Consider the following 14,843-nt stretch of genomic DNA (forward strand, 5'->3'; position numbering starts at 1 on the left):
GACTCCTCTCGCGTGCCTCAGCCCCACTTTAGCCCCACAGATGGAGACAAAGCCGAGTCCTCCCCCCTCCACACCTCCATCGCCCCAAAAATCCGTCCTAAAACCCTTCCCCCACACCCCCAACCCCCAAAAATCATCGGAACCCACCCCAAACCCCCAACAATCACTCCAAATCATTTCTTTTCACTCCAAACAACAAAAAAACTCCCGGAATTCGCGAGACGTTCCCGACCGCCTGGCGCCATCTTGCAGCGACTCTCGTCGACTCCGGAGTCAAATCAGCGTTTAAATTAGTCGAAAAAATTATTTACTCGGGTGTAAAAAAGTGTTTTCAATGTTTTAAACGTGTTTCCGCATTTTTTCAATGTTTTAAATGGGAAAAAATCGTTGGAATCGAGTTAAAGTGATGAGAATACCCCCGAATCAGCCGGAAGCCCCCGCAATTGCGCCTCTGATCCCAGCAGTAACGCCAGTCTTCTTCGCAGGTCGATGTTGTTCGTACCGACGGTCCGTCCGTAGCCGTCCTCACGATGCCAACGATGTGTGTTACTGCACATGGCCGTGACGAAAGACAGGCCATCACATCGCTCCACACATATCCGAGCATTTTCACCGGTAAAAATCGCCTAAAAATCACTATAAACGTCCCATTATCAACCGCAAAGCCCATAAGTATCGTTTGAGAGCTTTATTTAACCCCGAGCTTTCTCATTGAATTGATAAAATTGTGAGTTATAATTATCCAGTTACGATTTTCCATCTCGCTCATGACTGAACTCCGTCTCCCCTGAATTTCGAGGATTTTTTCTGGTGAAAATTTGGGGGTCTCGATGGGAGAGAGAGTTATGGGCCCTGGAGGGAGTGAAGTCATGCGTTTCTCGGGGGTTTTTACACTTTGGGGCCTTGCATTTGCGTTTGACTCGCACTTGCAACGTTTGATAATGTGGCGTGGAGTGCCTCAAGGACACGGTGACGAACCAGTCAGTCATAAATATAATGTGACAGTAAAAATAAGGTCGTTTGTTTTTTGGAGACAATTTTATTGGGCGACTTTGGGGTTTATCGTGCGGGGAGGACTGGGGATGATGAGGGTTTATGGTTTGTTAATTAATTGTTTATGATGCTGTCACTGCTTTGAAATCAATTTTTTGGGAATTGGGTGTCCGGGAATTCAATGGGAATTTCGAAATTTTTAGAGAGATTTTTTTTAGCTCTTGGTTTTTTCTGTAGGAGGATTTCTCTGTCACTGTTGGACTCAGAGATGTTAATAAAAAAAGTATGAAATGAGAGGAATAATAAAAATACAGTCGTTTTGTGGTTTATCTTTTTTTAGGGGCGACTTGAATGGACAATTTTGATTTTTTAGTGCGCAGGGGTTATTGAGAATTTATTGTGGGATGAAGATTGTTTGTGGTTTATTTACTGATTATTTATGATGCTGTCAATGCACTGAATGGAGTTTTTCGGGAATTGGATATCTGGGAGTTCAATGGGAATATTTTATATGAAAATGCTCTTCAAGTTCATTGAAAGCTCCCTCAGCTCAGAGTTATATCAACTCGTCTCTTTATTCAATCGTTTTCTTTAGGGTTTTTTATTAATTCTCGAATTGGGTGTATAGGCACATACTATCATACACCACATCCACCATGACTACCTCATCGGAAGACGTTCTGATGCAAGTTGGCCAGGTTCGTTACAAGAAAGGCGATGGCACACTTTACGTAATGAACGAGAGAATTGCGTGGATGATGGATAACAGGGACACGGTATCAGTCAGTCACAAATACGCAGATATAAAAAGTGAGTCCTAAATATTTTTATATAAATCGAGGAACACAATCGACAATTTCCAATTATAATTAATTATATTTAAGGCCCGGGTGGATTATCTTTCGAATGTGATCTCAATTGTTTTTTTTTTAGTTTAATAATCTGGAATGATCTCCAATTGCTATTCAGTTTTGCATAGCCCTGGGGTTTCCAAAAATTATGATTGCACAATCAAAGAAACGTTGAAAAAAAGCTCAACATTTTCAAAGAGCATTTTTGAATGATATTGGAAATAAAACTACTAGGGAGGAAATTGTAAATTATTAATCTAATAGAAATTATGATAAATATACAATTATAATAAAATATAATATAATGAATAAAAATTATAATAAAATCGAGTAGTAATTATGATACGTTTAATATTATGAAGATGGGTAAACAATCGAGATAACGTTCGAAAGATAATGCACCCATGCCTTAATCAGTAATTAAAAGAGTACATTTGTAATTGATGATGTAAATTAAAAGACTGAAGAAAAAAAATTCAAGGATACAGAATAAAACTCGAAATTACTCGGAAGATCAGTCAATTGAGTGGGCATAATAAATCGAATTCATTGCAGTACAAAAAATATCACCCGATGGTAAATCAAAAATCCAATTGCAACTGGTGTTGCACGATGGCACATCTTCGACATTTCATTTCGTCAATAAAAGTGGACAGGAGGCACAGGTCAAGGACAGAGATGATGTCAAGGAGTTGCTGCAGCAATTGCTGCCGAAATTCAAGAGAAAAGTCAATAAAGAAATCGAGGAGAAGAAAAAGTAACGATCAAACCTTCACTTTCAGTGTTTTTCAGTCTGAATTGTTTAATCATTGAGATCAATTCGTTTTTAGATTATTAACAGATAACCCAACTCTCCTGCAACTTTATCGTGATTTAGTACCGACTCAAGTGGTGACTGCTGAGGAATTTTGGAATCTTCATGCACCAGAGTACACGACAAAGGCTCGAGAAAGACAGGAGATTGGAGTCAATAGTGCCTTCCTCGTAAGTAAAATTATCAAATTATTCCTGGAGTCATCAACTCTAAACTAGAATTTTAAGCAATTTTTTTGATAAATGTCTTGTTACAAAAAATGTTCCTGTCGTTTGCTCATAAACTCTTGAATTCCTCAAACTCAATTTAAAAAATCCATTAAAACTAGATGATTCATCCTCTACCAGACATTCTTGTTGATAAATTCCTCAGCTATTAAAAATATCTCTTGTCACTTCATTTGAAAAAAATGATAACCACGTGACAATGAAATGATGTAATTATTATCCGTCTGATTATCTCTATAACAGTCATTAATAAAAAAAATCATGAGACATTTTTTAAACAACTCAAATAAAGCCTCCCCCACATTATTTCTTAGTAAAAAAATAAAATAATCTCTCTATTCATAAAAGAATTGATGAAATAAATCTGTCCCCCCTCCAGGCTGAAATAAAACCAGTGACAGACGGTTGCAACGGTTTGAAATACAACCTAACAGTGGACATAATAGACTGCATATTCAAGACCTACCCAGCAGTGAAGAAAAAGCACCAGGAGAACGTGTTAACCGATAAAATATCAGAATCCGATTTTTGGACAAAGTTCTTTCAATCCCACTACTTTCACCGGGATCGAATAAATGCAGGGACCAAAGATCTCTTCACCGAGTGTGCCAAAATAGACGATCAGGAATTGAAGAAGGACATACAGACTGGTATAAACGATCCACTGCTCGACATAACGTCCTTCGAGGACACAGCGATGGACGAAAGCTATGGCAGTGGGACAGGGAAGATTGACAAGTCCTCCGGTAACATTGTCCACCAGAGTATGATAAAACGATTCAATCAGCACAGTATAATGGTGATGAAAGCCAGCACTGCCAAAACGAGTGACAAGAGGAGTGATTCAGCGACTCCACAGGTCAATGGTTCAGCTTCAACTGGTAATTCATCAGGGAATAAAGTTAACGAGGACGAACCAAAGACTAAGAAACTTAGGATACAGGAGAAATTGGTTTACGATGATTTGGACTCGAGTAGAGATAGCGCTGTCGTATCGTCAGCTCCACTGAATTTAACGCATGTAGATAGGTATTTGCATGGCCCTGTGTCTGGCACTGGGGCCAATGAGGCCACCACCGAGGAATTGCAGGCGACACTGGGTCAACTCAAACGAGAGGCTCATTATTGGGTTAATGGTAATAGTTTACCTAGGCAGACTAGTCTTGTTAGCCCTGCTGCTGCTGTCTCTGCTCTGGGGGAACTCACACCTGGTGGGGCACTCATGAAGGGGTTTAGGGAGGATAATGTTGGACGTAAGTGGATTTGGGGTATTCTGGGCGAGGGGGACTGATACTTAGAAATTCTCTTCATGTTTTTTTATCAAATTCACGAATTCGAGATTTTTTACTGTTTATCAGGGATTAATTTGAGGAACAAATAGTTAATTTGCATTCTGAAATTAATTTCAGTCTCTTTTGTTCTTTTTTTTTAAATTTCCGTGAAAATGTCAAGACGTACTTGGAATTAAAATTGAAAAATCAACGAATTTATACCTGAAATGATCAAATTAACCCAGTGATTTTGTTTTTTCCAGAATTAATACCTCTAGAACTTGAGAAAGAACTTCGTAGTGTCTACGTCTGCACGTGTGAGCTGTTGAGACACTTCTGGAGGAGTTTTCCACCGACAACTCCCCAGCTGGAGGAGAAAGCCGTGAGAATGCACGAGGCACTCCGCAGGTTTCACACGGCCAGACTGAAGAAATTCGAGGATCACCTCCAACGAGACTACTCAGCGATAAGTCAGCACCTGACTACCCACCTCAATCAGCTCCTCAACACAGCATACCGTAAATTCGCTGTCTGGCAGCAGAGGAAGATGCAGATGAGGTAGCCGTGGTGCAGCGACTTCGAGTCACTAATAACGTAACAAATATTGATGAGAGAGAGAGAGAGAGAGCAACGATCGTTGAACTTTTGTCGTGTTACCGTAAGTAGGTACCCTGGGGGTGGTACGTTCCCTGTAAGCCAAAGTGGAGTCAAATCACACCCCTCAATGGCATATCGATTGTTTATTTATTTACAAGAGGAGGGAGTGAATAAAGATTATCGAGTATTCATAATTTTGTATCTGCATTTTTGTTGAAACACTTCATCAAAATATTCGTTTCACCCATTCAGTTCCCATCTGGGGAGACTAAAGTCTGAAAAATATTTAGCAATTTTCCTTTTCCATTTTTGTGCTCTTTTTTTTCCGATGGATACTGTATTGTTTTTGGTCACTGAGGTGACATGAACTAAGTGTCTTACATATTGATTATTAACATTCATTATTAGTTGGTAGGGGAAGTATTGAACGTCGGAAATCAAAATTTGGGGGACGTTTGGTGCTCCTAGTGATCCTAGAGGTAAATGTCAAATTTTTCAGGTATTTCTTTGCAAATTGCAGAGGATGATTTTTCTCAATGCCTAATTTAGTTTGTATTATCGTAATCTAGTGGTTACAATTTCATCATTACGATTAGTTTGATTATGATTGATTCATGAATTATTGAAATATATTCTTACATTATTAAACATTGAAACTGAGCAAGTTGTTGATTTTTTAATCCTCTCTCTTTTGGAGAATTCGTCAGGAGAATTTATTCGTGGGGAAAAAATTCCACGAAAAAAGGCGTCACGATTAATTCTCCAAAATAAGCTAAATGTCTCATTTCGGGGTGTCTCCTGCGCCTCAAAGTTTCACCTCTGACTCAAGTGGAGTGGGCTGAGGCTGGTGGGGCCTTTGAGAATTACTCAGGGTCACATGAAATTGATCGTGAGATTCCCCTGCGAACACACGTGGATGCATATGCACAACGAAATAATAATAATAGCTTTCGCGAGAGAGGCGGAACCCTTTGTTGGAGCCTTCAGGCGGTTCAGGTACCTACATCATCTTTTTATTCTTTTCATCCTTTCTCCTGATTTTTAGGGGAGGGGGAAAAAATGCATCACCTTTGATCTTACGAAAGGAGAACAGAAATGTCCGAAAACTTCCCAAAAATTTTTTTTTCCAACAGAATTTAATCTTTTTTTTTCAATTAAAACAAAATCTATATTTCTATTTTTTTTGTTAACAAAATTAAATTAAAAAATCCTTAAATTTCGAGAGAAAAATAATAATAATTAGTGTTAATAATAAAATATTGTTAATATTTTATTGTCGCAATAAAATTATTATCAATAATAATAAAACAGTATGACCCAATACCAATTATTATTATTCTTTCAAATTTTAGAGATGATTATAAAAAAAAAGCTGAATGAAAGTGTCCCCACCCACTCTCGGCGTCTGCGCAAGCCCCTGCCAATCTGCGAATCACCCAGAAGGAAGGGCGAAACCACTTTCCCCTTCATCCACACCATTGTTCAAAAAATCCCGCCTGCGCTGGCCGCAGATCGATAGATGTCGCTCTGCCCAATTGTTGACTGCTCAAAATGGCAGCCTGTAATGGGCACTCGGAGGGCAACGTTGCTTTCGCCACAATAACTCGCGATTAAATCCGCAATCTCAATTAAACCCCGAACACCCCTTCGTTAAACCAAAACCGCCGCCTCAACCGTCCCCCCTAAACCCCGCAAAACCCCCGGAAAAAAACGTAAACAACAGTGTCATGTGTGACAAGTTCCAGCCTACATGACTTACCCTCGAACGTGTGTGTAGCCCTGAAGGGTTGTGGCCATATTCCAGTGTTATTCCCCCCTCGCCACCGCCGATCACCCCCAGAGAGCCTCGAGAAAAAGTGTTCCTCCCTCGTGACTCCCAATTCCTCCCCGAAGATCCCAGGGAGCAAACTCCCCCCGAAATCCGGTGAATCCCTGCCCCTGAACCCCCCAAGACGCCTGTCCTCACCCACCCGTCCCCCAAACCCCCCAAAAACACTGAAAGCCCCTGAAAACCCCTGGAAAAAACCCCAAACCCCTGACTCCTTGATGCATTCACCACTCCCCCTCCCCAAAGACAAAGAGAATGTCACCACCCCCCTAACCACCGCCTCCCACTCGATCACCCCATAACCCACCTGTCACCAGGTTGGGCCAAGCTAGCCCCCAACCCTCTCAGGTGATGGATCCAGTGGGTCCATGGTACGCTTCGTACAACCGTCTGCCCCCAACCACCGGCGCATACCCAGGTGGCTCAACCCCCGACTTCCTCCCCCACCAGCCCCCCACAACAACCACCCCCCTGCTCCTGCAGTCCCACCCCTCCTCCCCCCTGGCTGCTCAGCCGACCTTCAACCCCAGTGGCTTCCTGACGCCCCCCTCAGTGAGCTACGAGGTGTTCACCCCGCTGTTCCACCCATCGCCCCCGAAGCAGTCCCACTATGCTCACCGCCAGATGCTGGGTCAGTCTGGACCAAAAACCCCACCCCCCGAGCCCGAGGCAACCATCAGAGACTACCCTGGAGCCTCCAGCTTCTTCGAGAGCCAGGGCTCCTCAGGGCTGGCTTGGAGCCAGAATAATCAGCTGCCCAGCCCCTTCGGCATCCTCCCCCACGAGAGTGTGACATCCTCCCCAGGTCCTGGAGTCGTCAAATCCACCTACGAGAACAACTTCAACAGCCCCTTCAACGCAGGATCGCCCCTCAACACCCTGAGCGCAATCCCACAGGATGGCTTCAAGACGGCAAACTTTTCCGACCCCAAAAAGGTGCGAGCGCCTTCACCAAGTGCCAAATCAGTGGTCAACGTGTCGCCAGGCTCCTCAGTCCCAGGAGCTCCATTTTTCCAGCAGCTCCCCACGACCTACAACGACGACTCAGCCCTGGGGAATGCTGGAGCGCTTGGCAACCCAGGCAGCTACCCCGTTGCCACCACCAAAGTGCAGTCGCCCCTGCACCAGTCCTGCATCGTGTCAGCTCAATCCACCCCCTCAGGCAAGGACTACAGACTCCAGGGGGCCCCGAGAACCCCAACAACGATATTCCAGGGGGCGACTGCCCAGGACAAGCCCAGGATATTCGGCTCCAGCCCTGGGAAGACGAGCACAGGAAGTGTCCCCACGAAAGCCCAGTCGAAGGTCTACCCAGACATGGTGACCCCAGAGTTACGAAGGGATCCAACAATGGAGAGCAGTCAGTCCTCGCCGATCAGCTTCTCCATGATGGACAGGAGCATGAACTACGCGACGACGACCACCACCACCACCACCACGAACACTCCAAAGCTCCAGAGCCAACGAACCCCCCCCAACCCTGGAATCCAGAGCCAGCAGTATCACGTTCTGAACCAGCAGACCCCAGGCCAGACGTCTTACAGGCACTACACAGGCCCTCAGGGCGACCCTGAGTACCACCACCCGAGGTCCAAGTCAGCAGCTTCAACAGACTCGGCTTACTCCTCGAACACCTCTCAAAATGGGCCTGACTGTGGGGTCGTGGTGCCCCGGAGACCCAGTCCCCTCCAGGCTCATTCACAAGCTAGTCCCCTGGGGCACGTGCCCAGTCCAGCCTACCCCATGTACAACAGCCCAATGGCGTCTATGTCGTCTCCATCTCCCCTGCAGCACGAGACTGTCAACCAGTGTTCCAGTGCGAGTTACAAAGGAGCCCAGCAGGTGACACCACCAGCTCCCCTGGACGTCACTGTGCCCAGACCTGCGTCCCAGGGGCAGGTGGGCTACCCCTCTGTGATCACGAGGGCTCTGGGCGCTGGGGAGAACAGGTACGAGAGGCAGGAGTTCGGGCAGAAGCAGATCTGCTGGGAGAACGAGAGACAGAGAAAGTTCCCAGGTTACTCTGGGGAAATGGCCCTTGGGCAGGGGCAGAGACAGGGCTCGACCTACTTCGAGGGTAACCAGGTGCCCCTGCAGGACCTGAGCAGCTGCAGAGACCCCATGAGCGTCAAACCCCTGCCCCAAGCCTGCCAAGTCCAGCAGCAAGCCCCCGAGGTCCCCCCGGACGTCCAGAAAGACGTGGAGGAGCGCCAGAGGAAGATAGATCCCTCGAAAAAACGAAGGAGCTTCGACAAAAGCCAGCCAGCCCTCAACGACATCCCTCCAGCCCCGATGACTGATTACCTCAACAGAGTCCCTCCACCAGCCCACCACAACTCCAATCAGCAAAGCCAGAACGGTTACTATGACTTCGAGAGGTGGAATCTCCCACCAGCAGCTCCCAAAGTGTTTCCGGGTTCCTCTGGGAGCTTTGGGGCTCAGGGGGCCCTGCACTCTGGTAATTTCGGAGGGAACCAGCCCCAGGGACTCATGGGGCACACCCCAGCCCCCATCCCCTACTTCCCAACGTTCCACCTGCCCTCGGGGGCTCAGCCGAACCCAGAGTTCCAGCCTGGAGTGGACATTCCCTCGATTCCCTTCGAGAACTCCAACAGCTCTCAGCCTGACTACCAGGACTACCGTGAGGACCAGCCCAAGGTGATAGTCCCCAACATCGAGGAGGAGTTGGGATTCCTCCAGCAGAGTGAAATTGCCCAGCAGCAGGCGAACCAGCTGACGAGGGAGTTGAAGGCCAGCAGCAAGGACCCCAACTCGGGCTTCATGACGAGTTACTTGAAGTTCCTGCAGGGGGAGCGAGACCCATCACCACCGGCGATGAGGGGAGGGAGGAAGGCCACCTGGAGCAGATCGAGGCCCTACGTGCCCCCAGAGTTGAACAGATCCTGCGAGGCCAATGGCCAGGTGGACCCGAAAATGCAGAATTCATCGAAGGAGACACCGACGATCGACTATGCCAACGATCCCAGGTATTTTCCCCTGCCGAAGGAGAGGAAGAAGCCGTACATTGACTCCAGTGATGATGGGATCGAGAGTGAGGATGACTTTCCGTTTAAATTGAAGAGTGAGAAGAAGAAGGCGAATGGGCCTGTGGAGAATGCTCTGGTGAAGACTGAAGTGCCGAGGCCGAAGAAGGGAAGGCCCATTAAGCCGGGGGGGCCGACTGACAGGAAGAGGAAGGCTGCTGCACTCGCTGCTGCTCAGGCTGCTGCCGATGCCGCTGCTGGTAAACCACCGAGGGTAACCAAGGAGACGAAGAAGGAGACGAAGAAGGAGCCGAAGAAGCCGAAGAAGGAACCTCTACCTCCGAGGAGAGAGACTTCCAAGCGAAAAGCTAAGGAGCAGATCTCCAGCAAGCAGCTTCAGGAACACTCCGATGGGGATGAGCAGGGCGACTCTGATTCAGATCCTGCGTGGACACCCGCTGATAAACTGGGACCTGGGGATTTGGATAAGAAGAAGAAGAGGGGGCGACCGGTGATCAGCAAACGGGCGAAGAATCTTCTGGATAATGAGGATTACTCCTCGGTGGAGGCCGTGGGGGGCAAGCGGGGGAGGAGGAAGAGTGACGTGAAGAATTCTATGGCCAAGGTCACCTGCAAGATCGATGAAAAACTACTCGCTTCTGTTACAGATGAGGATATTGATATTTCGCCTTTTAAGGTTTGTTGGGAATTTCTCGGGTGTTCAGTGGTTTTGGATATTTTTATTTCAATGGAGGTGATACAATTCGTCGAAAATTTGTGCATTTTATGAAATTACGTGTGAAACTAAATATGAAATTACATGTGAAATTACATATGAAATTACGCAAAGAGCATTCCTTACGAATCATCCCACCTTCTAGGGACATTTATGAAATTTATGCATTTTATGTAATTTATGAAATTACGTATGAAACCAGATATGAAATTGCGTGTGAAATTACATATGAAATTACATGTGAAATTACATGTGAAATTACGTATGAAATTACGCAAAGAGCATTCCTTACGAATCATCCCACCTTCTAGGGACATTTATGAAATTTATGCATTTTATGTAATTTATGAAATTACGTATGAAACCAGATATGAATTTGCGTGTGAAATTACATATGAAATTACATGTGAAATTACGCAAAGGGCATTCCTTACGAATCATCCCACCTTCTAGGGACATTTATGAAATTTATGCATTTTATGTAATTTATGAAATTACGTATGAAACCAGATATGAATTTGCGTGTGAAATTACATATGAAATTACATGTGAAATTACGCATGAAATTACGCAAAGAGCATTCTTTACGAATCATCCCACCTTCTAGGGACATTTATGAAATTTATGCATAAATGCGTCAATTAATTGTTCGAAAAATTCCTGTTCTATTAAACCCAAAAAATGCGAATAGTTATGCACAACAGTAATGAAATAACAAAAATAACTAGTGGATTTGATTCCTAATTTGTCTGGAAATTAACTGAATGGAACATTGACAAACTGAAAAAAAATTATTTCAGTCTGAATTTTTACACACACGACTAGTTCACCAAAATGTCTAGATGAAAACCCAAAATCATGTTCGACCAGTAGAAAAATTAAGCAAGACGGTTGATCGACGAAAAAAGAGGGGGAAAAAAGTTGGATCAATCGACATTCGACGAATCGTATGAGCCCTCATTGAACCTCATCTGAGATAAACCCAATAATTTCCCTCATCATCACATGTTTCATCATTTAATCATGCTTTTTCAATTCTATTGCAAGCAGCGATACCCTGAGGAAGTAGACAATGGGGTAAAGATAATTAATATATTACTAACATCATTAAACCCAATTATTCGTGAATGTAAATAGAGAGTAAAGCCGAATAATTTCATTTCAGTCTGGGGAATTTGTGGTAATGAAGGCTGAATTGGACGAGGAGTATCCAGCATTGTGGAGAATAGATGGAAAGACATTGCTGCAGAAATACGAGCCGTTCGTGTCAAACGGTAGAACCCTGTACAGAAATATATCGACATACTCGGGTTGGGCGCCCCAGAATCGTCACATTTACCAGCAAGTCCCTGTTAAATTCTGGCAGCACAGTAAAATGGAGACAATCGTCGAATTCCTGAGGGACGAAATGCTCCTAGACGACTCTGAGTACGTGGACAGACGTATAAAGGAGTACGAGATGTACCAGGATCATTTCGAAGTTTACATACAGACCCTGATATCTCAGGCACTGGACTCCAACTTCCTCACTGAGATATTCCAGGAGCAGGACGATTACTTCTTATCGAATGTCAAGACAGTCGATGATATGACAGAGGAGAGGAAACGCCTGCTCTTGTCCACAACGAAGTGGGGAGAGACGGTTATCAGTGCCATTTCCACTTGGCCATGTCTCAATATTCTCAAGGATCTGCCCAGCACTGAGTACAGGGGGAAGCAGTGTAATGGGTGTCAACTTAGCAAGGTCTTCGCCAGGGTTTTGCTGTATGGACAGCCGTACAATGCTACCACCCTGGAGGGGTCACCACCCGATCTCAAAGTGCCTCAGGAAAAGGTAATTAAGGAGCTCCAAGACCTAAACATTTATTTTTCCTTGACATTTTTTATGAATTTGTTTGTGCAATTTAAAACAGGAAAAATTTCTAAAATGAAAAAATCGGCTTGTTTTTAATATTACGGCCTTATTTTGTAAACAAAATTTATAAAGTCGTTTAAACTTCATTGTTTATGGGTATTTTTAGGACTTTCTGCTGTGCAGAGTTTGTCAGACTAAAGTAGGACTCTTCAACAAAGTTGCCCATCAAAAATACCTAATGTTTCTGGAGTGTGCGAGAAGAGTAGCTGACAAAAGACTGGCAGATCAGAATAAAGACACGACGATTATTCTCAATGAATTGTTGGCCGATGAGGTGTGGCTGAATCAGGTAAAACCCTCAATTCTGAATGAAATTATTCGTAAAGTAACAAAGAAAAATTAATTGAAATTAATTTTTCATTTCAGTTATTCAAAGAAGTTCGAACAATTTGGGCGGAAATAGACAACATAGAGCACCAAGTTCGAATAAAAGAGAGTGCTAAGACAAACAGAGAACGTGAAATTGATTGTGAAACGAATTGCAATGATGTTCCCTCAGGTACAGGCGCTAAAACACTCATCGAAGGCCTCACCAAGGCCTCGCTAATGACAGACTCTGGTGTGAGTGTTTCGTAGTGAAATTCCAGTGATAATTAATCAACAGAAAAAAATCATAAAATTAATTCTAAGGACTGTCCGAGTGATAAATATCTGGGATACAATTTTAATGCATGAAGGGGGGAGGGGTTGTAAACATTAGACAATAGTATTTTTAACATGGATTAGAGTTTGCAGGAGAACGTATGAAAAATGTGTATCATATTTACTCTGAGGGAATTACTTTAGGATATTTCGAGGAGACGTGTCTTTTGCCATTCGAGTTTAATTTTATTGTAATTAACAGGATGAAGCAGAATCATTGGTGTGAATAGACTACAGTTTATATTAATTATTCTAGTTGATACACAGGTGAATGAAAATTTTATGTCCTTGGATGAGGGCAAGTGATAAGAGCGAATGAATGTAATATACAAGTTATGCATCAGTTGCAGGATAAATAAAAAGTTTCGTCATTTTATTCAGTTGTGAAGGGAAAGAAAATTAAACTGAGCCAATTCCACTTTCACTTCAGATGAGTTGTCAATGAATGTCTCGGTATATTCGATAAAACCTGCAGTTGAGGGAAGTTGAATCACTAATTTTCTTTTCACTTCAGGACTGAATTCGATAATAAAGAGACAAGCTCGTTTTCTCTTCATAGTCTGGTGCAATAAAGAGTCTGGATTCATTTCTTTTTCATTCTGTGTTCCATTGACTTTAAATTCTTGACTTAAATTTTGTTTTTTTTTAGAGCACAAATTTCGTTGCAGCACAAATGAAGAACTGATTTAAGATTTGATTTGTTCGCAGAATTAAATTCTGAAAAAATACAATGAACATTAGATCGTGGCATTAGCTAGGGAATTTTCTGCATAAAACACTGGACATTTTTCGTAATATTTTTAATTGAGAAAAGAATTCTTTGTACAGGCCTCATAATCTTCCATTGGATTTTTATTCATGACGACCTTTTCATTGAATGGCAATTCGTTTTTGTGTAAAAAATAGTTATATATATTTTTTAACTAGTTTGACCCGCACACAATATCCATATGTTCCCCACTTGTGGAAGCTTTCACGTGGAAAGCGATAACATTGTACATTGAAATTGAATTTTAATTTCTTATCGTAAAAGCTAGCTTTTAGTTTTTCATCTCATTGGAGAAAAATGATGGATAAAAAAATGAAAAACAATTTTTTCCAGAGAGCGACCAGGGGAATTGTATTTTTCGAAGATGTATGAGATTATATTTATAAATTGTAAAGTATATTGAAGAGAATTTTCTTCTGAGAATTCTGATGAGGTATGAGTGAATGAGATACTAAAATTACAATTTTTTTCATTAATTTTTTTTTCGGAGAATTTATCAAAGTTTGGATTGAATAAATGCGGGCATTTGAGTGACATCACAATTATTAATTCGAAAAAATTCATGGTTCAAGCAATTACCAAGATTGTTTATGTGGTGAAGTGATGAAATGTCATGAAATATTTCTTGTCCCTTAGCATTTTCTTGAAGATGTCTGTTGTGATTTATCACTTCAACACAGTTATTATTTTTCTTAGGTTTACTTTCTCATTTCGTTTGTAAGATACGTGCCATGCAATAGATGATATCAGGTGTGATCGATCATCAGGGGGAATTCATCGAGATAAAAATAGAAATGATCGCCAGATTTAGTGAACTCCCTCGTAGAGTCGATCAGAAACCCCAAACGCATTGAATAATAATCAGCAAAATATTTAAATACCAGTGAATAAAGAGAACCCACAACATTTCACAAATTTGTAACAGCAAAAAAAAGTAATACCGAATGGAATTGTAAACTCGTGAGACACTGACACCAGTATTTTGTTCGTTTACAGTTCATTTTGTTGAATGATATCGTCTAACTATAAATACATAAATAACTGTAGATCTTTAAACTACTGGCATAATTTATGTTTTTATTAATAATTTTTGAATAAAAAAAAATCACAAAATTCAAATGGCTTCATTATTTGAAGAGTAAATTATTCAATTCCCAATTCCCAAGGTTAACTCCGGTTAACCCGTGGTTAGAATTAATTGAATTTCTAACTAATT

At 42.7% G+C, this 14,843-nt stretch overlaps 2 protein-coding genes across 3 annotated transcripts; both read left to right on the forward strand.

Annotated features, from left to right (window-relative positions):
- The first annotated feature begins 500 nt into the window (after nucleotides 1-500).
- On the forward strand, nucleotides 501-4,942 carry LOC107045717 (general transcription factor IIH subunit 1). Its single transcript, XM_015268054.1, has 6 exons — nucleotides 501-615; nucleotides 1,622-1,803; nucleotides 2,400-2,601; nucleotides 2,675-2,828; nucleotides 3,265-4,138; nucleotides 4,420-4,942. The coding sequence occupies exons 2-6, from the start codon at nucleotides 1,650-1,652 to the stop codon at nucleotides 4,716-4,718; spliced, it is 1,683 nt and encodes a 560-aa protein (XP_015123540.1). The 5' UTR covers nucleotides 501-615; nucleotides 1,622-1,649; the 3' UTR covers nucleotides 4,719-4,942.
- Nucleotides 4,943-6,812: 1,870 nt separating this feature from the next.
- LOC107045755 lies at nucleotides 6,813-14,740 on the forward strand. 2 transcript variants are annotated; one of them, XM_015268115.1, is made up of 5 exons: nucleotides 6,813-10,262; nucleotides 11,352-11,378; nucleotides 11,467-12,135; nucleotides 12,323-12,505; nucleotides 12,583-14,740. In XM_015268115.1, the coding sequence occupies exons 1-5, from the start codon at nucleotides 6,933-6,935 to the stop codon at nucleotides 12,790-12,792; spliced, it is 4,419 nt and encodes a 1,472-aa protein (XP_015123601.1). In that variant the 5' UTR covers nucleotides 6,813-6,932; the 3' UTR covers nucleotides 12,793-14,740. The 2 variants fall into 2 exon arrangements, with proteins under 2 accessions (XP_015123601.1, XP_015123603.1); XM_015268117.1 differs by lacking the exon at nucleotides 11,352-11,378.
- The last annotated feature ends 103 nt before the right edge of the window (nucleotides 14,741-14,843 follow it).

Source organism: Diachasma alloeum, unplaced genomic scaffold (genome assembly GCF_001412515.2).
Source record: "Diachasma alloeum isolate Michigan unplaced genomic scaffold, Dall2.0 Dall_scaffold_01062, whole genome shotgun sequence".
In the NCBI taxonomy this organism is placed as follows: Eukaryota; Metazoa; Arthropoda; class Insecta; order Hymenoptera; family Braconidae; genus Diachasma; species Diachasma alloeum.

Coding starts and splice junctions, on each gene's coding strand:
- LOC107045755 (XM_015268115.1), top strand. CDS start 6,933: ATGGATCCAGTGGGTCCATGGTACGCTTCGTACAACCGTCTGCCCCCA. Junction 10,263..11,351: donor TTGATATTTCGCCTTTTAAG/GTTTGTTGGGAA, acceptor TATTGCAAGCAG/CGATACCCTGAGGAAGTAGA. Junction 12,506..12,582: donor ATGAGGTGTGGCTGAATCAG/GTAAAACCCTCA, acceptor TTTTCATTTCAG/TTATTCAAAGAAGTTCGAAC.
- LOC107045717 (XM_015268054.1), top strand. CDS start 1,650: ATGACTACCTCATCGGAAGACGTTCTGATGCAAGTTGGCCAGGTTCGT. Junction 1,804..2,399: donor CAAATACGCAGATATAAAAA/GTGAGTCCTAAA, acceptor AATTCATTGCAG/TACAAAAAATATCACCCGAT. Junction 4,139..4,419: donor TAGGGAGGATAATGTTGGAC/GTAAGTGGATTT, acceptor TGTTTTTTCCAG/AATTAATACCTCTAGAACTT.